The sequence below is a fragment of the Miscanthus floridulus genome, chromosome 5 (assembly GCF_019320115.1).
Source record: "Miscanthus floridulus cultivar M001 chromosome 5, ASM1932011v1, whole genome shotgun sequence".
Lineage (NCBI taxonomy): Eukaryota > Viridiplantae > Streptophyta > Magnoliopsida > Poales > Poaceae > Miscanthus > Miscanthus floridulus.
This window is the reverse complement of record NC_089584.1, coordinates 102,528,579-102,552,750: the sequence shown is the minus strand read 5'-3', so window position 1 is coordinate 102,552,750 and position 24,172 is coordinate 102,528,579. Positions and strand designations below refer to the sequence as shown.

General features: G+C 44.4%; 2 protein-coding genes across 2 annotated transcripts; both read left to right on the top strand.

Moving 5' to 3' along the window:
• The first annotated feature begins 12,320 nt into the window (after nt 1–12,320).
• Nucleotides 12,321–18,228, top strand: LOC136452814 (probable mitochondrial-processing peptidase subunit beta, mitochondrial). The gene is made up of 9 exons (XM_066453406.1): nt 12,321–13,013; nt 13,938–14,102; nt 14,194–14,331; nt 14,442–14,593; nt 14,704–14,812; nt 15,664–15,762; nt 17,263–17,328; nt 17,420–17,527; nt 17,859–18,228. The coding sequence occupies exons 1-9, from the start codon at nt 12,444–12,446 to the stop codon at nt 17,979–17,981; spliced, it is 1,530 nt and encodes a 509-aa protein (XP_066309503.1). The 5' UTR covers nt 12,321–12,443; the 3' UTR covers nt 17,982–18,228.
• Nucleotides 18,229–19,488: 1,260 nt separating this feature from the next.
• On the top strand, nt 19,489–21,538 carry LOC136455034 (probable leucine-rich repeat receptor-like protein kinase At1g68400). Its single transcript, XM_066455227.1, has 2 exons — nt 19,489–20,824; nt 20,931–21,538. The coding sequence occupies exons 1-2, from the start codon at nt 19,489–19,491 to the stop codon at nt 21,536–21,538; spliced, it is 1,944 nt and encodes a 647-aa protein (XP_066311324.1).
• Nucleotides 21,539–24,172: the final 2,634 nt, after the last annotated feature.

Here is a 24,172-nt window from a genome sequence, read left to right as displayed (position 1 = left end):
GAACAAAAGTTTAGTGCCCACCTTGTACCTGAGCAGCATAGAGTTAGACAAGCTACTAGTGAGTTTAAGGATTTTGCCATTATTTGGTGGAATGAGCTAGCTGCACAGGATGCTTTACCTGGTACATGGGAAGAACTTAAGGTAGCTATGCGTGATCGTTTTGTTCCTCCTTATCATAGAGACTTGCGTAAGAAATTGATACGTTTAGAACAAGAAGATAAATCTGTACAGGATTACTATGGTAAGCTCCAAAAGGGATTGATGCGCTGTAGTGTTGTAGAGGGAAACGAAGATGCCATTTGTCGTTTTTATTCTGGTTTGAGGCGTGACATTCAGGACATTATTGATTATAAAGAATTTAACACTGTCAATCAGTTGTTTCAGTTTGCTATACTTGCAGAAAAGGAATTGCAGGGGCGTGAATAGCAGGGCAAGAGCAAGGTCAGCACTAGCACATACACGCCACGCTTGGCACCATCTTTGGGGCTGACCAAGCCAACCACTTTTTGGATGCCTCCACCAGCGAGCAAGCGACCAACAGCCTCTGGAGTTTCCGCTACACCTAAGACACCTTCCGTACGACCTTCAGATTCAGGTAAAAATTCTTTGCAGGTGCCTACCAAGAGTTCCTCATCCGTTGCCTTGACGGAACGCACTTCGGGTATTCAGTGCCACCGCTGCCATGGCATTGGCCATGTGCAGAAGGACTGCCCAAGTCAGCGGGCATATATTACTACAGAAAATGGTTACATCAACACCTCTAACATTGAGGATGAAAAAGACCAAGATGCAGATGAGGAGGACGGCGAAGTCCTTGGTGACGAGGCCACGGCGTCCTATAGGAGCATTATTGTACAGCGGGTGCTCAGCTCACAAGTCCAGCAACCTGAGAAGCTACAACGCCATAACTTGTTCTAGATTTTCTTCATCATCAGCGACCGTCGAGCACGTGTCATTATTGATGGAGGTAGCTGCAACAATTTGGTGAGTTCTGATTTGGTCAAGAAGCTTAGCTTGACCACACGCCCACACCCACGTCCATATCATATTCAGTGGCTAAATGATTCTGGTAAAGTAAAGGTAACACAAACTTGTAGAGTTTCATTTTCCATTGGTTCTTATGCTGATTCTGTTGATTGTGATGTGGTACCTATGTAAGCTTGTTCACTTTTATTGGGTCGTCCTTGGGAACATGATAATGATGCTACACACCATGGTAGAAGTAATAAATACACTTTTGTGCATAAAGGAAAGAAAATTACTTTGGTACCTTTGACCCCTACTCAAATTGTACAAGCTGATAGAGAACGCGCTGCTAGTTTGAATGATGTTCAATCTAAAAATCAGCAAGTTGCTAATTCTATTTTCCCACCTAAAAAGGATAAGTCTACATCTATTTCTAAAGGTGAGGAGATTAAATTGAAGGGTGGTGTTATGCTTGTAACAAAATGTGACTTTGCTGAAATTTCTGATGATGATATTTGCTATGCTTTGGTATGTAAACAAGCTATGTTTTCACTTGATGACATTGTTAGCTCGGTACCTCCTGCTATCACTAACCTTTTGTAGGAGTATGAGGATATTTTTCCAGCTGAGATACCCCCGGGGCTGCCACCTATGAGAGGGATAGAGCATCAAATCGATTTGATTCCGGGAGCGACCTTGCCCAACCGAGCTGCATATCGAACTAATCCTGAGGAGACTAAGAAAATTCAATGGCAAGTCCAAGACCTTTTGGACCACGGGTATGTACGTGAAAGCCTTAGTCCTTGTGTTGTTCCTGTACTTTTGGTTCCTAAGAAAGATGGAAGTTGGTGTATGCGTGTTGATTGTAGAGCCATCAATAATATTACTATTCGGTATCATCATCCTATTCCTAGGCTAGACGACATGCTTGATGAGTTATGTGGTTCTATAATTTTCACTAAGATTGACTTGCGAAGTGGCTACCACCAGATAAGAATGAAACTTGGAGATGAATGAAAAACTGCATTTAAAACCAAATTCGGGTTGTATGAGTGGTTAGTTATGCCTTTTGGTTTTACAAATGCACCTAGCACTTTCATGCGCTTAATGAATGAGGTTTTAAGAGTTTTTATTGGTCATTTTGTGGTAGTTTACTTTGATGATATATTGATTTATAGCAAGTCTTTTGATGAACATCTAGATCACTTACGTGCTGTTTTTAATGCCTTATGTGATGCACGTTTATTTGGTAACCTTGAGAAGTGCATCTTTTGCACGGATCGAGTTTCTTTTCTTGGCTATGTTGTAACTCCATAGGGAATTGAGGTGGACGAGATGAAAATTGAAGCCATAAAGAGCTGGCCGGTTCCCTAAACCGTCACACAGGTGAGGAGTTTTTTTGGTCTTGCAGGATTCTACCGCCGCTTCGTCAAAGATTTTAGCACCATTGCTGCCCCATTGCATGAGTTGACAAAGAAAGGAGTGGTGTTTCATTGGGGAGAGGCACATGAGGAGTCCTTTGACACTTTGAAGGACAAGCTTACACATGCACCATTGCTGCAACTTCCAAATTTTGGTAAGACTTTTGAGCTAGAATGTGATGCTAGTGGACTTGACATTGGTGGTGTTTTGATGCAAGATGGTAAACCTGTTGCTTACTTTAGTGAAAAATTACATGGTCCTATTCTTAATTATTCCACATATGATAAAGAATTATATGCACTTGTCCGTTCTTTAGAGACGTGGCATCATTATTTGTGGCCTAAAGAATTTATTATTTATTCTGATCATGAATCGCTTAAGTATCTTCGCTCTCAAAATAATCTGAATCGTAGGCATGCTAAATGGATTGAATTTATTGAGTCTTTTTCTTATATTATCAAACATAAGAAAGGGAAGGATAATGTGATTGCTGATGCTTTGTCTAGAAGATACACATTGCTGTCTCAACTTGATTGCCGGATTTTTGGTCTTCAATCCATTAAAGAACAATATGCGCTTGATCCTGATTTTAAGGATGTGTTGCTTAATTATAGAGAGGAACGCACATGGAATAAGTTTATGATCAGCGATGGGTTTTTGTTTAGAGCTAACCGCCTATGCATTCTAGTTGGTTCCGTTCGTCTTTTGTTGTTGCAGGAGGCACATGGAGGCGGATTGATGGGACATTTTGGTGCTAAGAAGACGGAGGAGGTGCTGTCCACACACTTCTTTTGGCCTAGGATGAGGCGTGATGTGGAGCGGTACGTGGCTCGGTGTGCCACATGTCAAAAAGCTAAGTCGCGTTTGAACCCACATGGTTTGTATATGCCTCTTCCTGTTTCTTCTACTCCTTGGGTAGATATATCTATGGATTTTGTATTGGGATTGCCAAGGACTAAGAGGGGGAGGGATAGTATTTTTGTGGTGGTTGATCATTTTTCTAAGATGGCATATTTTATTCCTTGTCATAAGAGCGACGATGCTGTTCATATTGCTGACCTTTTCTTTTAAGAAATTGTTCGCTTGCATGGTATGCCTTCTACTATTGTTTCAGATCATGATGCAAAATTCTTGAGTCATTTTTGGCGCACGTTGTGGAATAAATTGGGGACCAAGCTGCTATTTTCTACAACATGTCATCCCCAAACTGATGGGCAAACTGAGGTTGTGAATCGAACATTGTCCACCATGTTGAGAGCCATTTTGAAGCGCAATTTGAAGATGTGGGAAGAGTGTTTGTCGCATATGAAGTTTGCATATAACAGGGCGGAACATTCCACCACCAAGGTAAGTCCTTTTCAGGTAGTGTATGGTTTTAACCCCCGTGCTTCTATTGATCTTTTGCCTTTACCTACCACTGAGAGAATACATAGTGATACTAGAGAGCGGGCTGATTTTATTCGTAAGTTGCATGAAACAACTAAAGCAAATATTGAAAGCATGAATGAAAAGTATAGAATTGCTGGTAGTTTAGGTAGAAAAGAGATTAAACTTGAACCGGGTGATTTGGTTTGTTACATTTAAGAAAAGATAGATTTCCTGAGCTACGTAAGTCTAAATTAATGCCAAGAGCAGCTGGTCCTTATAAGATTATTGAGAAAATAAATGATAATGCATACAAACTTGAGTTGCCACCCGAGTTTAGGGTTAGTCCCACATTTAACATTACAGATTTGAAACCTTATTTGGGAGAAGAAGATGAGCTTGAGTCGAGGATGACTCCAATTCAAGAGGGGGAGGATAATGAGGACATCACTCCTTTGGATGTACCAGCTGATCCTCCAACCGTCATGCAAGGTCCAATGACCCGGGCTCGAATGCGTCAACTCAATTTACAGGTGAGCTCGTTCTTAAGCGATCTCTTTCATACTTTTGAGAATAGACTACTACCTAATGATGTTATCTTGCTTAGGAACATTGGAGAGGGTCAAGAGGGACTAAGAGGACGTGGAGGAGGTGATGATGACCAGCAAGGACATCCAACACAAGCCGGAGGCCCAGTCCAACATGAATTCGAGCCTGCCTCGGCCTCCAGGACCAGTCTACCTTAAACTGGTCGCCTAGGACGCATCCGGACTCTGTTTTTGATGATCCACATATGAATAGAAAGCTAATTTGATAAGGAAGCCAATCCAAGTGGTTTCACGTCAAAAGCTATTTGGAATCAACGGGAATCGTCGAAACAAGTCAGCGTCCAGAATCTGCTAGGGTGCTACGACACCGTCTTTTGGTCCGTTGGACCATGTATCGAGTATGGGCCCATTAGGGGTGCATCCAGGGGGCTTGCACGACCCTAGAGTCTTCATAAACAGCCACCGCCCCTCCTTTAGGGTTTGGGTTTTACTTAGATTATTCTGTCAAGAAACAGTTTCGTCGTTCTTCGGTTTGTGAGACCCTAACTCGTGAGATTAATCATACATCCGCAATTTGGTTGCGATCTTTCTTATTCTTGCTTGTGTTCTTCGTTGCACAGGCAGGGATTAGCCTTCTTGGCGAAGTCAACCTGGTCCGAGACTCGGTTGATAACCAGAGGAGCTGTGGTGCTAAGATTGCAGGGTTTGATCTTTCGATCTGAAGCCGGATCGGTGTGTCATTCTCCGCCACAACGATAGTTATCATCACCTGACGGAAGATCGGGATCCCCGTCTCCATTACATGCAATCCTTGGTTGGTGGAGTAGAGCGGTGGTGGACAGTCTGCCATTCTTCCAAACTGTCTGTAGACCCTGACGGGCAAGTTAATCTCAACCACGTGGAAGAAAATAAGAGGGACGTTGCAGCGATACTCCTCTGACTCATCCGTAGTGACAAGACTGAGATAGTACTGGAGCTCCGAAGCATCCCAAGGACATTAATGCACCTAAACATTTCGTAATTGAGTTAGGCTGTGATATAGTGTACATCGAACAATACACAGGTATGATAGTAAAGAGAGCGTAACCTGGTGCTGTGTCAGGACGTCGAGACCGTCCGTGTACTCCCTGTACTTGTGTTTTGTATTCCCTCTAACTAACTCTGATTCCGTCCAGATAAACAGAGCTATAGGGAGTGTATCATGCCCGTTCCATTGCTACATTGAACACGATAATGAATTAGCCATTAATAAACTCATCATATATAACCATATCGAAGAATATAATGAACCGAAGTACTTACCGGTAAACCAGTATTAAGGGGCCTCCCAACGTGCCATCGTTCCCAACACCAAACCTAGAGTAGGTACGAGCAACCCCCAAGGTTTGCATACCCTGAGGTGCGATGGTAGGCAACGCATAGCTGTTGATACGTCCTTGCCAGGACTGCGCTGCCCCAGCTGTACGCCGCTATGTTCTCCCACGATTGATGTAGTATGTCAATAAAGATCCAGCTGATGGTGTTGTCCGAGGCGTCTGGGAAGAGAAAAACACCAAAAAAGTGTCAGAGCCACACACGAGCGAACCTATCGATCAGAGCCTTCTCAGCCTGTGGGTCTAAGTAATCAAAGCGCTCTATGATGCAGGATGATGAAACACCGGAACTTTTCCTGAAATTGACTAAAAAAATGAGACCCGATGGCTGCAGAAAAGCAATGCAGGTATTAAATAGGCTTGAATTTCTCACTTATTTTTCTTGGAAGCCTCGTCGTCCGATGGAAGAAAGCCAGTAAACTGAGCCACAAACTCCCTCCAGTGATCATTGTCAACTATCCATGTCACTAGAAGTCCCCCAACTGAAGGCCAAAAATAGCCTTCATGTCCTGCATGATCAAGGTCATCTCGTCATAAGATAGGTGAAACGTGTGGGTCTCAGGCCTCCACCTGTTATAAGAATAGAACGACTGTTAGTTGCCTCAAATTTGTTACAAGAAAGTTTACGTACAAAGAATGTACTCGCACCTGTCTACACTACAGTAAATAGTGCTGGTTCAAGGGGCGGAAGACCGTGGTTGACAACACAGACAAGCTCGAGAAAGCGACAAGCCGTATGTACGACGTGTAACGCTCGTCCTACTGGTGCGCCCTGGTGTGCGTGCGGGGCTTCAAAGTAGGCAAGGCCACCTCTGCGTCAATGTCAATCAAGATGTGTGCTCGGTACTGGTCGTCGTACTCCACCTCAAGAATGGGATACAACGGGTGCTGCGTGGAAGGGGCCATCCTATTACAAATTGATAAACAAAGCGTTAGAGTATTCAAATTAACAAAATTCAAATTTACATTATGTAGCATTGCAAAATTTAAACTACTTGTTATGCAATACAAACATAATATGAAAGCACATATATATATTCAAAATAACATTAACAGACATATCACGCACTAGTAACATAAACAACTTCACTAGGAATATAAGCCTTTGATGAAACTTCATAAAGTCATCAAAATCAATGTTTCACGCACTAGTAAGTACCAACATTTGTAAACTAGTATCTATACCCAAAATCCATAACTAAATAACTAACTATAAACTAAATAATAAATACCTAATCAATCCCTAAACCCAAAATCCTAACTATACTAGAACACACAACCTTAAACCTAAAAATTACCTACGTAAATCACAAACAAATTCACTAACATAACTATCCTAAACCACTAACTATCCTAAATCAATAACAATCATAAAACCCTAACTATTCTAAATTACTAACCATCCTAAATTACTAATTATCCTAAATCAATAATAATCAAAATAACATGAAATAGAGAGAGATGTACCTTAGGAGCGGGCGACCTTGACGTGCCGGCGTTAGTGGCGCGGCCGGCGTGGGCGCTGTTTGGGGAGTGGGTGGGCGTGGTGTGGGCGGACGGGCGCGTGCGGGCATTGGCGGCGGGCGCTGTGCGATGGCAGGGCACGGGCGGCTGGCAGGCAGGCGACAGGCGTGCGTGCGGGTGGGCGGGCTCGCTCGCGATATTTATTTGGCCCTGCCGTGTCAAGATCGGTGGCGCAGCAGAGCCCTGCCACGTCAACGATCGCGATTCCAGTCGTCGCCACGTCAGTCCTCTTCTGCGACACAAGCATTTGGCCGCGCCAGAACAATAGACGCGGCCAAAAATGTTAGTTAAAAAAATAGACAGTGTTAGATTTAAAATTAGTTTTTAAAAAGTGTTAAAATTTAAAAAAATCGGGTTGGTTGGAAGGGTTGGTGACGTGCGTTCGAAAATTACCCTGCCACATAGTGTGGAAAATTATTGAAATTGGGAGTCCGGTCCGATATGGGCTGCCACTCAATGATCGTCGGCCTGTTCGTTTGGATATGGTTTGTCGTAAATGGTCGTAAATTTTCAGCCGGAACAGTATTTTCTCTCACACAAACTAACCAACAGTACTTCTTAACGAACCAGCAATGATACGAACTAGCCAACCAAACAGGCTACGTGCAGTTGCTATCACGTAGGAAACTACGCGACCTGAACTTAATATCGCACTAAATATTTTAGTCAGTAGTCGACATTTTTGTTCACGGGTTGGCCACAGCCACTTTGATAAGATCATTATATATATCATATACACGTGGAAAAGAATAACCGGTGTGACAGAACAGAAGATGCACATGTAGAAAACCGAGTTACAGAGGCCCTGTTTGGATTTTTAGGCGCTCTTCAAATTCATGTTTCATCGAATATTTAGACACATACATGAAGTATTAAATATAGACTAATTACGAAATTAATTATATAACTTGCGACTAATTTACGAGACGGATCTTTTAAGCCTAATTAGTCTATGATTTGACAACATTGTGCTACAGTACATATGCTAATGACAGATTAATTAGGCTTAAAAATCGTCTCGCAAATTAGCCTCCATAATTGATTTTATAATTAATCTATATTTAATGCTTCTTATTAGTATCTAAATATTCAATGTGACGTGAATTTTAGGGACGACTAAACAACCATACACACCAAAGACTGCATCATTGTGCACTGAGTTGTCAGCTGTGGGCAACGTGACAGCACTCTTGTACGATGTGGAAACAGTGTCAAATGACAGAAAATTATGTGGGCCTACAAGAAGGCCAACAGGCCCAAAGAAGGGTTATCCTCCCTGGAGCTCTACATGCGACATCTCGTTTCATGGGCCAATATGGCGGAAGAAAATTTTCTGCGACACGATCGCACGTCGCCTCGGATGCGACAAGGCCTGCTTGTGTGACATCTGGACAAGCACGCATGCTGCAGCCTGCGGAAGCCCTAAGGCCAGTGTGCGGAGAGTTTTATAGCATTGTTTGCAATATAATGAAATAAAAAATGAATAAAACTATTTATTAAGACTTTATTTGTATGCACCTTAATTTATGTGTGTTGGAGTGAAATGAGATGAAACTTAATTTAATTCTACTTCAATCCACTTTAACCCATGTGAATTAAGATAAATACATGTGTATCAAACAAGTTAGGTGTGAAGAAAATCAGATGCAGACAGTATGCACCGAGGCTTAGTGCATACCGATGACAATCTACTAACACGTGGACATCAGATAACATCAACGGCATGTGGTTATCCAGTTTGTGTGGCGATGAACACGGAAAAGAAAAGAGCCGAGCTCCTGTGCGTCCGTAGCTGCCGCAAAACGGTTGTTCCGAACAGTGATGAAAACGGATACGGAGGGATTTACTCATATTAGATTTATTTTCGTATTTCTGTCTAGATTCGGATTCAAATATGGACAGTGTCAACTATATCGGATAGGATACGATTAAATATCGACATCATAAATATGTGATTTGAGTATTCGTATACGGATACGATATCGGATGTTGAATATCCAGACTCGGATACAGATATAAACCCTTCTAAACGGATTCGGTCTCGAATACCGTCGGAAAATATCCATATCATTTTCAGTTTCGAGCACATTGAATGTTGTAGGTGCACACGTGTCATCTAGGGAGAGACAGTATGCACCGGCTGTTGGTGGATACTGTATTCACGATTTTTTTCTATTAAGAGTGAGGTGTTTTATTCTATGATTTTATAGGTATTTAATTTTATAACTCATGGAGAGTTGGTAACTGTGTCAAGAGAGTTTCATCCAGAGCCAGGCTAATAATACAGCTGGCTTGCTAGTTGTAAAATTCTTTACAGCCTTTTCTCAACCCACTCATATAGTAATTAGCTCTTCACTATTAATACATGGCCCACTTGTCTCTTTCATTAAATTTTTTAGTTCTTGTGCCGAAGCCGGCTGTAAGCTTGTAACCCTCTTCTCCTCTCTCTTATTTTCTCTCTCCTCCACCTCAGCATTTAGTCAGCTTATAGCCTCTTATTATACTTGCTCTCACGAAACTTATTTTCTCTCTCTTCTTAAAAATCTTACCACATCATAAAAAAGACTTATATGACAGCTCAATAAATACAAATAAAACTATGATAAAACTCCCACTACGACTGGCCTAAAAAATCAATCAAGGAAAAAAGATCCATTTGACCCATCGACTTTTCTGATCCATTTAATTTTTAAAATTGTTTAATTTAGCAACCTTAATGATTTTGATGGTGTTTTTTTTAACTTGGCACCACTTCATTTTTTTATGAATTGCATAGTTACTATGCAGACACTCACAGCACACGCACATTCACTCTATGAACGCACACACACAAATCCTACCCTAATGAGCATCTTCAAAAACTGAGCCGACAAAACCTCGAGAATGACGAAGTCACTACAGACGCCTTGCTGACGATACAAATGTCTGCTGCCACTAAAAGCACAACACCAATAAATCCTAGAAAATTCGCTCCCACAGGCAGTCAAACCCAGAACCTGAGCGCCTGCACTAAAAGCACAACACCGATAAATCCTAGAAAATTCACTCCCCACGGGGAGTCAACCCCAAAACCCTAGAAAATTCGTTCCCACGGGCAGTCAAACCCATAACCTGAGCGCCTGCACTAAAAGCACAACACCGATAAAATCCTAGAAAATTCGCTCCCACGAGGAGTTAAAACCCATAACCTGAGCTGCTACTTATAACCACTAGAGCCCTTTTACGTGCACCACATCAACTAAGGGGAGGTAAACGAGACTAGTTGATGTGGCTTTTTTTTTGTTGACGTGCTTTTTTATAACTATTGAATTTACTTTAAGTTTTAATAATGCATTGAATTATGGAGCATAATGTGATGGGAAACTAGATGGTAAGTCACTTTATCGTCGATGTAAACTAATTATAATAGATAATGAGTTTATCTACTAGTAAATAAGCACTAAAAGGAGTCTATATAAGATTCAAGTAGCTCTAATTTAGGCACCATATAGAATAGAAAAATGATATTTGGAAAATATGAATTTAGTTTTGTAATTTTTGATCTGTATCATTTATTCTATGATTTTTTAACACTAAACTAGATTTTAGGATTTTTAATTGCATTTTTTTAAATGCGAACAATTTTTGAACAAAATTATAGCCCGATTTACCACTACTAGGTGACGCGACAGCATGTATGTAGGATAGTTGACGTGGCATCACCTTAGCAGAAGTCACCGTGAAAATACCCGAGGTGCCCAAAAAAAATTGGTGTCAAAAGTTTAGTGGTTTAAAAACAAAGTTTTACAGATGAGAGGAGGGGGATCGGACAACCGCGAAAATTAAGGCGTCAAAAGGATTTTTTCCCATCTATCAATACTGCATGGTCTTTTTTTTTTTGACAAACAATACTGCATGGGCTTAGTGGACCTGTTATATTTCTTTACGTTGGGTGTAGAAAATGGCTCAGACTGCAATCCTCTCATAAAAAGTCTAATTTGTACCTAAAAAGTTATACATAATTTTATCATCATAAAAAATATAAAATAAATATGATAATTTGAGTACCGGAGAACAAAGTCATGTACACTACAAGGATCAATAATGTTAAATCTACACCCATACAATGGGAAAAATAAACCTGTCATGGCAATTTAAACTTGCACTATAGCTCAACATACAACAAAACAAAAAATTACAGTATTTTATTCCAAAAGAAACATACGATATAGTGTGAAAACACGTATTATATAACTTATATAAGGACGTGGATGTTTGTATTGGCGATTTGGTAGATTTTCTTTTGACATGTCAAATACATTTGGAAACAAATACTGTATTGAAATCCGACATGGATGTGAGGTGTCTGGCTTTTGGCAAACAAGTTTGATACGGGTGTCCGGCGGACCCGGAAAATATTTCAGGGAGGCTGAACAACACTGATGTTCGATCTTAAGTCTTAGCCCCCCTACACTAGAGAACTTTGCCTAAAAATTCATGGGGGCTCCACAGGGGTTACGATATGGGTAGGGAGGGCTTGAGCCCCCCCCCCCCCCCCCCCTTGCTGTGTAACGCTACTGAAGAAAACATACAAGAGCATCGGATTTAATATCGTTCAAATTCACAAGTAAACTTCTCCACATTTCATGTGTTCCTACTTATCTGTGTCCGTTTTATTGATTCAATTCAATTGCACTCCTAATAAAGCTAGGACTACTAAGGGCAAGACATGAATCTTGTGTCGTAGGTGGTTTCATGTAGTGTCACGTAATTTTAAGATGGCTTAATAGACAACATATATAATGATTGTTTTCTAAGTTGTCTCATGGCAAGTCACAATTTCTTAATTTATGCATAGAATAAAATAAAGTTGTGAGGCGTATGGCAACAACAACTCATACAATGATAGAATAGTTATCTTATAGTCCTAAATTTTAGCTCATGAGATGATTATTTCGTAAAACGATGATATCTTTCTCTCTCCTCTCTCCTCTCTCCTCTCTCCTCTCTCTTTCCTTCACGTCAGAAAAAAAAGAGCAATGTGACACTACGTGAAAGACGACGTACGAGACGGCTATCATATAGCAATCTACCTGACCGACTCGGAACCAAAACCCGGCGATATTTCTCAGCTACGAGTCAGCGGTAGGCGGTAGCCTTCCCACCGCCGCAAGAATAAACGGGAGAGAGGGGAAAAAAACCCGGACCCCTCTCTTCGTCACCCCTGTTCGCGGCGCGACGGTAGAGGGATTCCGTCGAACACATCATGGCCGCTCTCGCGTCAGCCGCCCGCTTGAGGCGCCGGCTCCTCCCCTACCTCAACCGCCTCCTCCACTCCGCCTCCACCACCGCCGTCTCCCCGTCGCCCTCCACCAGCCGCTTCCTCCGCCACGCCTCGCCGGTGCCCCGCACCCCTGACCACTCCCCGTACCTCCGGTTCCCCGCCGCGCGCGTCTCCACGCTCCCCTCGGGCCTCCGCGTCGTTACGCAGGCGTACCCGGCCGCCACACGGATGGCCTCCGTCGGCGTCTGGGTCGATGCGGGGAGCCGCTTCGAACTCCCTGGAACCAACGGGACCGCGCACTTCCTCGAACACATGGCCTTCAAGGGCACCCGGCGCCGGCCCAACGCGCAGGCGCTCGAGGTGGAGATCGAGGACATGGGCGCGCGCCTCAACGCGTATACCTCCCGCGAGCAGACCACCTTCTTTGCCGACGTGCAGGCGCGCCACGTTCCGGCGGCGCTAGACGTCCTCAGCGACATCCTACAGCACCCGCGATTCCCCGAAAATGCCATCCAGCGGGAACGCGGCGTCATCCTCCGTGAGATGGAGGAGGTGAGCTTGTTCTACGAATTTGCTGTGCTGTACCTTTCTTGTCCTTCAGACCTCGATTCCTTGCTTTACTACCTTAGATTAGAGTACTTAACAGTATTCTCGCTGCGTTGCTAATTGGACATACCATTGTGATAAGGGTAAAGGCAAAAACTTTATGGTGTGTTTGGTTTGTGGAATCATCCTATGCTTTGTGAGGTGTTGCATCATGGATTCATCCCATGAATTTTGGTGGAATCAACCCATTCCTCATGCATGTACTAATTATTAGCTTGAGGAATGAGGTGGTGATGGATCAACTCATTCTATTCCACAAACCAAAAGAAAAAAAAAAGTGAGGAGTAAGAAGATGGATCACCTCATTCCTCAAACCAAACACACCCTTAGATGCTCGATTGGGTTTTCAACTAAAAGTGGAGACTTTGTTATTTTAATGCACATTTGGTATTGCTTTAACAGGGACATTGCTTATTGAAGTTTGTGTAATTGACTGATTATAAGTTAGCGTGGCAACTGGTATCTATTTGAACTCTTAGTTTGCACCCAATGCTATCCATCTCATTCAGCATGGGTTATGTGGAAGCTGCTTCCTATGGGCTATGGCACATATAAACAAATATAATGCCCTGACCCCCTGACCGTTGTTTTTATTTGTAGGGGAGAACATTTTTAACGGTGCTGCATGTGATGATGATATTTAGCAGTAAATGCAGCTATTTAGTGATGTCCTGATGATTCATATGCTATGACAATCAACATAAAACCAAAACTTTAACCATGTAGCATTGCTGGTTTTCCTTTTTAACATTATTCTTCCATGATCTTCAGTGAAAAAAATTCTTGATGTGGTTAATAACAGCTCTTGCTACTAAAATGGAACATTTATTGCTTGATGTGGATGCGTGATTTGTTTTTATTGAAAAATAGGTGCAAGGGATGATGGAAGAGGTGATATTTGATCACTTGCATGCAGCAGCATTCCAAGGCCATCCACTAGGGGACACAATATTAGGTCCTGAAGAGAATATTAGGTCCATCTCTAAGAAAGACTTGGAACAGTATATCTCAACTCACTATACCTGTCCTCGAATGGTATTTCTTTCTGAGAATTCTGAAAGTTCGTATACGTTGATTCTTCTTGAGCAGAGAAGTTGTAAAGGTTTTATTCTGCTGTCTGGTCTAGGTTGTATCTGCTGCTGGAAGTGTCAGTCACGATGAAGTTGTTGATCAGGTGAAAGAATTATTCACAGAATTCTCCACTGATCCAACTACTGCTGATCAGCTTGTCGAGGCGAACCCAGCTATTTTTACTGGATCTGAGGTCTGGTTTGTTCATACAGGATCTTATTTAACAATTTCTAGGCCATTTCAAATAATCTTTAATTTAGTTTAGTGTTTTTTTTCCACTCAACTGATCCTCAGCTTTTGTAGGTTCGTGTAGAAAATGCAGAGTTGCCTCTAGCACATGTTGCAATAGCTTTCAAAGGCGCATCATGGACTGACCCTAGCTCCATTCCCCTTATGGTGATCCAAAGCATATTGGGATCCTGGTACAGGAGCATTGGGGTTGGGAACTGCTCAGGGTATGAGAATTCCCTTCCTAGTTTACATTTGATTTGTTAGTAATTTGCTTTCCTAGTGTATTACCACCAAATTGCTGTTTAACGCTGATGCTACTTATTGAAACTACAAGGTCTTCTTTAGCTCGTGGTATCAGCAATGCTAACTTAGCTGAGAGCCTCATGGCGTTCAATACTAACTATCGGGACACAGGAATATTTGGCATTTATACTATTGCTCCGGTAAGTTTGTTGCTCAATCTTTTAAGTTTGTTCTAGTCCAACTAGCCTGAACGTAAGATCGACACTTGTAAGATCTCCTGTCTTTTTCCTTTTATCTCATTATGAGTTCATTTTTTGTAAGCTCTGAAATTGCATAAAGATTAATTTAGTATAGTACTCCCTCCATTCATCAATGCAACACATATTTTGATATGGAAAGGTCAAATTTTATGAGTTTTGATAATCTGTTAATCACAAATTACACGCATGCTATTATATAGATATTGCATCAATAGTTCGTCTTTGAAATGCCTCTAAGATAGTGATGACTATATAGTGATGACTTTATATAGCAATTGAAAATATAGTTAAGATGGTGGTCAAAATCTACTTTTGAAGGCTCTCTCATTCCAAAATAAGATTTAGATTGATGAGTGGATGAAATAGTGATCACTGATTAGGCGTGGGTATTCCCTTGCAACATTTGTGGTTACACATTTTAATGATCAAGCAGTGAGGATTCTGAATGCCTTCTGGTGGGATAGGACATGTTTGTTTGAGTGAATCAATGGCAATCCAGATCAGATCTCTGGGGTTGGCACTAGGAAGGGAACTTCCTTGTTCAAATGACGAGGGATATTCATAAATATTCCCTATATATTCCGTCACATAGGCTGAATGTAGCCAATGTCTGGTTAATATATTATATGGATCAATAAACTACTCAGACAATCACTTGTATTTGCACATCACATAGTTCTATTGAAATTTCTAGTGACCATTCATCTATACCAGCAGCTGAACGAATATATCGATTTGACGGAGATATTAATTGCTACAATGTTTCTTTCAATTTGTGAAATCAATTGCAGCCTGACACCCTGCATGACTTGTCACGGTTAATAATGGCGGAGTTTAGAAGACTTGCATCCCAAGTGTCAGAAACAGAGGTTGCTCGTGCCCGCAATCAGGTATCTGGTTCTGTCCCCAACATCCTATATGCCCGGTATATTTTGTACATTTCAGCTGTTAATATCTTGTTTTCGGGTATTGCTATTTATAGTAGAAGAAAAAAGTGATGGGTTACTTCTATCTGCATTAGAGAAGGGAGAAAGCTAATTCTTTAGTTTTATTGATCTGACCCTGTCTATATAGAACTATGTTTCATCAAAAACAAGCACATGGCAGTGAATATTTATAATAATATATTCTATCCAACGTTATCAAATCGTCTAATCGATCCTAGTCGCCATGGCACCGATCAGCCTGATTAATCGTGACTAATCGTAGTGCATAACTGATCGCCATGGCACCAATCAGCCTGACTAATCGCGATTAGTCGGACAACTTGATAACATTGGCTTTCTCTAGTAAGCCTTGACACGGGTATGGCATGGTTCCTGACATATCGGTGATTTGGTTATACGCGTATTGTCTAGTAATCCAATAAGCTTTGTCTAGTAAGCCCATATTCTCCCTCCCTCCCTCCACTGGCAGTGGATATCTTTTTTATTTGGGAAAATTGCTACATGTTGTTCGCTGATGATGTAGTGTATGTTGTTCGCTGATGATGTAGAGTCCTGAGCCAAACTAATAATATGAGAAGAGGTACAGAAAGACCGAAATTGACATGGGGGAGGCAATAAAAAGAGATTTGAAAGCTTGGGATATACCTAGAGATATATGTTTGAATAGGAGTGCTGGGAAAGCAGCTATTGAAGTGCCTGAACCGTGACTTGGGGCTCTTGGTGGGTTTCAACTCTAGCTACCCCAACTTACTTGGGACTGAAAGGCTATGTTGTTGTTGTTGCTGCTTACATGGTGCAATATAGCATAGATACAATTTTACAAGGCTGTCATAATTGAGGTCTTCATTACTCTAGGCTGCTGTACTTAAGGTTGTAGATCTTAAGTCTCATTATTATCCTTAAAAACAAGATATGCAGACCATGTTCAGTGTTCGCAGAGCCAATGTTCCAAAATAAATTATCTATTTTATTGTCATTGTGAAAAAAAAAGTTGTTGACATGCATGAACCATGCCTAGAGATCTTTGTTTGGATAGGAGTGTTTGAAAAGAAGCTATTGACGTCCATGAACCATGACTAGGGGCTCATATTGGGTTTTAACTCTAGCCTACCCCAATTTGCTTGGGACTAAAAGGCTTTGTTGTTGTTGTTGTTGTTGAAAATTGCTACATGTTCATAAAGACAAACCTTTCCCTTCCCTTTAAACTATAATGGATATATGATACTGTGTTGTTGTGGACAATTAGAAGCATTAAATATGCTAATATGATGTAACACTGTTGTGACATTAAATTATTGTGACATCACATATATGTTCCCCTAAATATTGGTGAACTGTAGAACTTTCTCCTCATGTAAACACTAACATGCAACTTGGTAGATCTGGTTTGCATTAGTGGAGCCTGAAACATATTTTAGAACTAACACATGTATCTTATGCCAGCTGAAATCTGCTCTGTTACTTCACATGGATGGCTCCACCGCAGTTTCTGAGAATAATGGTCGCCAGGTACTCTACTATTCTAGCCTAAACTTCTCAGAATTGCAGCAGCTTCTCCCATCCTGATTAATAAGATTTTTCCTCATACTATCTCATGCAGATGTTAACTTATGGGCGAGTCATGCCGTTCCTAGAGCTTTTTGCACGCATTGATGCTGTTGACTGTGCTACAGTAATGGAAACTGCCAAGGAGTACATAATTGATAAGGTAAATTTCCAAAAGTGGTGGCTATTCTACTTACGCAGGGTACTACAATATCTTTGGTGAACGGGTGTGTAGTATAGTGGTCATAGGAGCCTTAGTAGCATATTAGTCCTGAGTTCGACTATCCGTGAGAGCGAACAACAGACCTAGGTTAAAAAGACACCCCTTGTCGGCAGTCTCCCTGAGTCTAGGACAGCTGGCCTTTGGGGTGTTTCTTCTGCGTGCGAGAAACTCAATGCAATGCTTCCCCGCAGGAGTTTTAATACAGTATCGTTGAATACTTTGAGCTACTGGAGGCCTCATGCACTGACATGATTGGTTTGGCAATTTACAGGATGTTGCTCTGGCTGGGGTGGGACAGCTCACGAATTTGCCAGAGCTTAGTTGGTTTCGCTGGGAAACATGTTCTGATGATGATTTTACTCGAAGAATATTCTTCTTTGGGAATGCAAAATAGTTGAAGCTGTGGCTCTGTTATAGTGTTGTTGTAACTCTAGGCCATTCATTCCAAGAAATTATCAATTGGTAGATAGCATCAGCTATTTCAGTTATTTGTTAGATATTTTCCTTTTGTGTTTGTACTATACTTATTTGATGCTAAATGTGCAAATTACTTTCTTTGCTGTGGTGCTCTACTTATGAATTCATCTCATCTATGTGTTGTAAGAATATTTTTTGATATAAAGCATATTGAAATGATTAACTGGCAAAAGAGGAGAGTAGGAGACAATGAACTTATGAACAGAGAATCCCAGAACAGCAGATATATTGTTGTATTCCTGAGAGTCCACATCAATTGCCTATCTTACCTAGTAATGCGCGGTCAGCAGTTTGAGTCTGCATTAGTCTGCATTGGTGTATGGGTTAAAGTTATCAGCATGAACTGATTTCATTTCATACTGGAGGCCTGACAGTATTGGAGCACTGTAGCAGTAGGAGCGGACCAGCAGAAATCAGGCTGATATGGGCTGATTCGAGCACTGTAGCAGTAGAGCAGACCAGCCGAAAATCAGGCAAAAGTAGAGCAACCGAACGAGCTAGGAGACCTGACAGCAAAAACTTTCCAAACGAAGGGCCTCTTTGGCACTGCTTATGCCGGCTTCGGCTTCGTCAATTTTGCGCAAATTGAGACACTGTAGCGTGAAGCCGTTTTATAAGCCGGGGTTAAAATGAATTAGAAGCCAGGAAAAGTTAGATTTTCTGGCTTCACCGGCTTTGGCTTCACCAGTGAAACCGTTTTGGATGAGCCGTGCCAAAGGGGCTGAAATGTGGAACCCGAGACATACACGGAGAAAAAGACAGCATGAGAACAAAAACTAACTCGATTTCATTTCATACTGGAGGCAGAGACAATGCAGTCATGCATGCAGGAGCAGGATAGCTACGGCCGTGTTGTGTCGTTTTGTTTTCCCGGCCAGACTGATGACGCTCAGATACACAGGAAACCATAATAAAGCATACTGTATGCACCAGTGAGCCAGTGATGACTCTGCGACAAGTGATGAACATTCAATGGCAGATCAGACACCCCTTAAACAAAGCACCATGGCTAGTTTTCATGTGAGCTTCAGCAGAACGAATACGATGCACCGGTGTGATGTGTGTGACTGCTGAGTGAGCTAGAAGCCCCGTAAACGATAGCCGGGAGAGTTCACGCAATGCAGACTGCGCTGCCAATGTCGCGTCGGCCTTCACTCCGCGTGCCTCCAACGGTGCGCAAATGGGCTCACGCCGGTCGCACTCGTTCCCGCGGGGGCGCCACGCCCCGCGCGGCAGCGCCCTCCTCCCGCACACGCCCATTAATCCCTCACGCACCGGGCCGTTGCAGCATCAACTCTCCTCCTCCGCGCCATTACTGCTACAATACACGGATACACCTACGTGCCCTGCGCCGAGGCCGAGCCGCTCCCCGCGCCCACGCTACCTGTACTCGCCGCTTGCTTGCCTCGGGCTCCAGCATTGCAATGGCTGCTTTGCGCGTGCTCCTCTTGCCACTGGCGATCGCCGCGAGCCGCGCCTCCGCCCCTGCCCCGAGCCCCGACGCCGTCGCGCTGCTCGCATTCAAGTCGGTATGCTCCGACCGCGCCGCGGCGCTCGGCTCATGGACGGAGTCTTCCGACCCCTGTGCCGGCAAGTGGCGCGGCGTCACCTGCCAGCGGTCGTCGTCGCTCACCTCCCCGCTCCGCGTGCGTCGCGTCGTCCTCGAAGGCCTCCGGCTCGGCGGGCACGCCGCGGCGCTGGAGCTGCTCGCGGATCTCCCCGTTCTCTCGTCCCTTAGCCTCAAGAACAACACCCTCACGGGCGCGCTCCACGGCGTCGACTTCTCCCGCCTAGCGCCGCACCTCAAGCTTCTCTACCTGTCCGGCAACGGCTTCTCCGGCCGGTTCCCTGAGTTCGTCCTGCGCCTTCGCCACCTGCGCCGTCTCGACCTTTCGGGGAACCACCTCGCGGGCACGATCCCGCCGGAGATCGGGCACTGCCTCCGTGCTCTCCTGACGCTGAACATCCAGCGAAATTCGTTCGTCGGGTTCGTGCCGGACTGGCTGGACGCAATGCCCAAACTCGCCGAGCTCAACGTCTCCGGCAACCACCTCGAGGGGCGGATCCCGAACCGCCTCGCGGCTGCCTTTCCCGCGTCGTCGTTCGACGGCAATCCGGGGCTCTGTGGCGCGCCGCTGGCCCGCCGGTGCAATGAACCGAAGCAGATCGTGTACAACAACGGCGGCGGCGAGGCATCGAACGGATCAATGACGACGGGGAGGGGGAATAAGATCCATGACCGGTGGATGGTCGTGATGACCATGTCAGCGGTGGGCGCGGCGGTCGCGTCGTTGGTCGCGGCGGCACTGTGCGCCGTGCTTCTACTGAAGAACAGGAAGCCGGCGAGACGGCCGGGCGCCAGCTCCACGTCCTCCAACTCGACGGTCGCACGGGAGGAGACGGTGCGCTTCGACGGGTGCTGCGTGGAGTTCGACGTGGCCACGCTCATGCAGGGCGCCGCAGAGATGCTGGGGAAAGGCGCAACGGCGACGACGTACCGTGTGGTCATGGGAGGCAACGTCGACGCGAGCGACGCCGGCGTCGAGGAGGCCCACGGAGAGGTGGTGGTGGTGAAGAGGATGAGGAGGAGGGACGGCGCGTCGAGGGAGGACGAGAGGCGGCGGAGGGAGCTGACCAGGGAGATGGGCACGTGGCGGCACGCTAACGTCGTCGGCCTGCGCGCGTTCTACGCGTCCACGGAGGAGCTGCTCCTCGTCTTCGACTACATGCCCACCGGCAGCCTCCATAGCCTCTTGCACGGTGAGCAGCGCTCCTCATTTCTCGTCGCACGTGTAGTTCGGACGTGTCAGTCAGGTGATGTCTTCTGACGTGTGCACAGAATTGGTGCTCTTCTGTATATATATAGAGAACCGTGGCCCGGCAAGAGTTCCTCTGGGCTGGCAGACCAGGTTGAAGCTGGCGCAGGACGCGGCGCACGGCCTCGCCTACCTCCACGTCGTGTCTGGCGGCAATCTCTCCCACCGGCACCTAACTTCCTCGAACATCCTCGTCGACGGCAGCGGCAGCGCGCGCGTCTCCGATTTCGCTCTCCTCCAGCTGCTCGCGCCGGCGCCGCCTGGGGAGGTCCTGCAGAAGCAGGACGTGCACGGTTTCGGCGTCATCCTGCTGGAGCTCCTCACAGGGCGCCAGTCGCCCGAGGACGGCAACGCGGACTTGCCACGGTGGGCGTGGACCGTGGTGCGGGAGGAGCGGACGTCCGAGGTGTTCGACGTGGAGCTGCCGCGGAGCAGGGGCGCCGAGGACGAGATGGTGGCGCTGCTCTGCGTCGCCGACAACCCGAGGGAGCGGCCCAGGATGGCCGTGGTGGCCAAGATGATCGAGGACATCAGGGACAGGGGGAGCAAACGGAGCAACAAGTACTCCGCGTCTCCGTCGCAAGCGGGGCACTCGTACGAGTCCTCTCCCTCCGTGTCCGAGGACACCACCAGGTCTACTCCTGCCTCAAGCTCTTGACGCGGCCGAGTCTCTGGTGTCTGGTGAGTAACAGCATAGCATTGTTGACCATGTCGTGAGAAAAAACATTGTACAACTACAAATCAGGGTAGTGATGAGCACTAGAACAGCGTGGAAACGCCGTCTGCATCAAGCAGGTGTTGTAGCATCGATTTGTATAATTTTTATCCTCCATTACCTTATGGAAATCTAAAAATAAAGCAAATGGGCTCTGTTAGCCTGAGATGGTACTTGTCCGGCGTCGGCCACTTGCCTTTCGTTTACTGTATCCGCTTAGCATCTCCAACGGTATCTAAAAAAAATACTTCCAAAAATATATTTTCCATTCTTTGCAAAATATATCAGGAGACATAAAAAAACTGCAACTCCAACGATTTCCCACACCTAAAATATAGAAGGTAATTTTACATCAGAAATCCTAAAATATTTCTAAATCACACTAACCACTTTTATAAATTATTTCTCTCTTTTTGGAATAATATTATTTCTCTTGTATATTTGCATTAGAACCCACTTCTACTTTTTTTTTCTTTCCCACGTCCTTCCACCTCTATATTGGAGCGAGCATACGTGCGCGTAACTTTACGCGAGTGGGGGCATTATTAGGAAAGTGGCCGGATGGTCCTACCTTCATTCTAAATTATAAGTCGTTTTAACATTTTTATATATATTATTTTGCTATGCATTCTAAGTCCATAGCAAAAGTTATGAATCTAGAAAAAATAAAACGTCTTGTACTTTGGAATTGAGAGGTGTTTACACCAAAATTTGAAAGAAGAGTCACAGAGACTCGAAGGCTCCCAAGGTCATGTCATCAGGGAATCAATTGCGTGCAGATCGAAACCAGCTAATTCGAGCGCAAAACTAGAATTGGCTTTCTTCAGATAGCGCCAGCGGATAATGACGAAGGTTATGATCGGCGCCAGGACGATACATGCTGGCATCTACAAAAAGGAAAAGATTAGAGTCCAAGTTATCTTAAATTAGGAATATTTTCGTTTATGCCAAGGATTGTAACGAATCGTGCTCGAGTAGGATTCATGTTTAGGTCCCGGGTATAAATATCAAAGCCCCGGCTATTGTAAGGAACAACAATCAATCAAATACAAGTCAATTATTTTTTTCGGCTCCGACCACCCCTTAGAAGTAGGAGTAGAGTATATCTCGGTGAGTTCTTCAGCGAATACTGCTGCATCGATCCGGTCGACCTCCACTGCTTGTCTGTAAGTACCGTCATGGTTTATACCTCTGTTCATATGGCTGCATCGATCCGGTCGACCCCCACTGCGACTCTGGTATAGGCTAGTTATCGACTCTTGTCTAATTCAAGTATGGCCTGTGTGTAAGGATGGCAACGGGGAATTCCCCGTCGGGGAATAAGCCACCATCCCCGTCCCCGCGGGGGGGAATTTTCCCCATCCCCGTCCCCGCGAACAACCACGGGGAGCCTTCTTCCACCATCCCCGATCCCCGGCGGGGATTTTGTCCCCGCGGGGATCCCCGTCCCCGCATACAGCAACACACACATGCATAAATCTTGCAACGTTCACAGATTCACACTTGCATAAATCTAGCAGCAAAGGTTCATAGATTCATAAAAGATCACATATTCATAAATTCTGGGATACTCATTAGTCTAATCAATCTAGCAACATAGTTCTAGCAACACACAGACGCATCTTGAATCAATATGAAATGAGATCGTTTCGTTTTACAACTCATAGCCTTCTTCGCGGGGCGGGTCGACGGGGATCAGGGTCGGGGATCAGCGAACCATCCCCGTCCCCGCCATCCCCTACGGGGACCACTTTTCTACCAAATCCATCCCCGTGGGGATAAATTTTCCTCCATCCCCGTCCCCTAATGGAAGAATTCCCCGCGGGGAATCGGGGATCGGGTCCCCGTTGCCATCTTTACCTGTGTGATTCTATCTCACACCCCATTGCTTGAATTAGATCAAGGTCAAGTTATCGGCTCTATCTTAGTATGACAGTCTTTGGTAGATTCATTAAGTTATCGATATTGCTTATTGCTTTCATCGTTTATCTAATTACAACAATATCACTCTGCCCGATTGAGATTAGTTTGGATCGGCCTTATATCTTGTTTAACTCATCGTTTGCTAATTTAAAGTTGATCTAATCTACACCTTAAACGATGAATTATGTTTTTATCGACTATTTTACATCAATCTTAATCGTGCATAGCGTGCGTTTAAGGCATGTCCGATCTCAAGTAGATCTATTAGTTAATGAAAACCGTTCCATGGCCCGTCATCACGACCTGTGGGATTCTGCCTCTCACCCCACTGTTGGCACCATGGAGTGGGGATCGTTAGTTGGTAGACCCGTTCCTGAGGAGGCATGACCTTAACTGTGCGCTATGCCTGAATCGGCTGTTTAGCCAATATCGAGTGCTTTCATGAATAGTTCACATTACGAGATCATTGAAGTAGAGATAAGTTGAAAGATACATTAGCCCCATGATCTTATTATTGTATTACGGCCTGCATGATTCTGCCTCATGCCTCACTGATATTAGTAATGAGTTAGGGCAGTCGAGTCTATTGTTGTTACTACGGCCTGCATGATTCTGCCTCATGCCCCACTGGTCATGGCGATGGATGAGATCTAA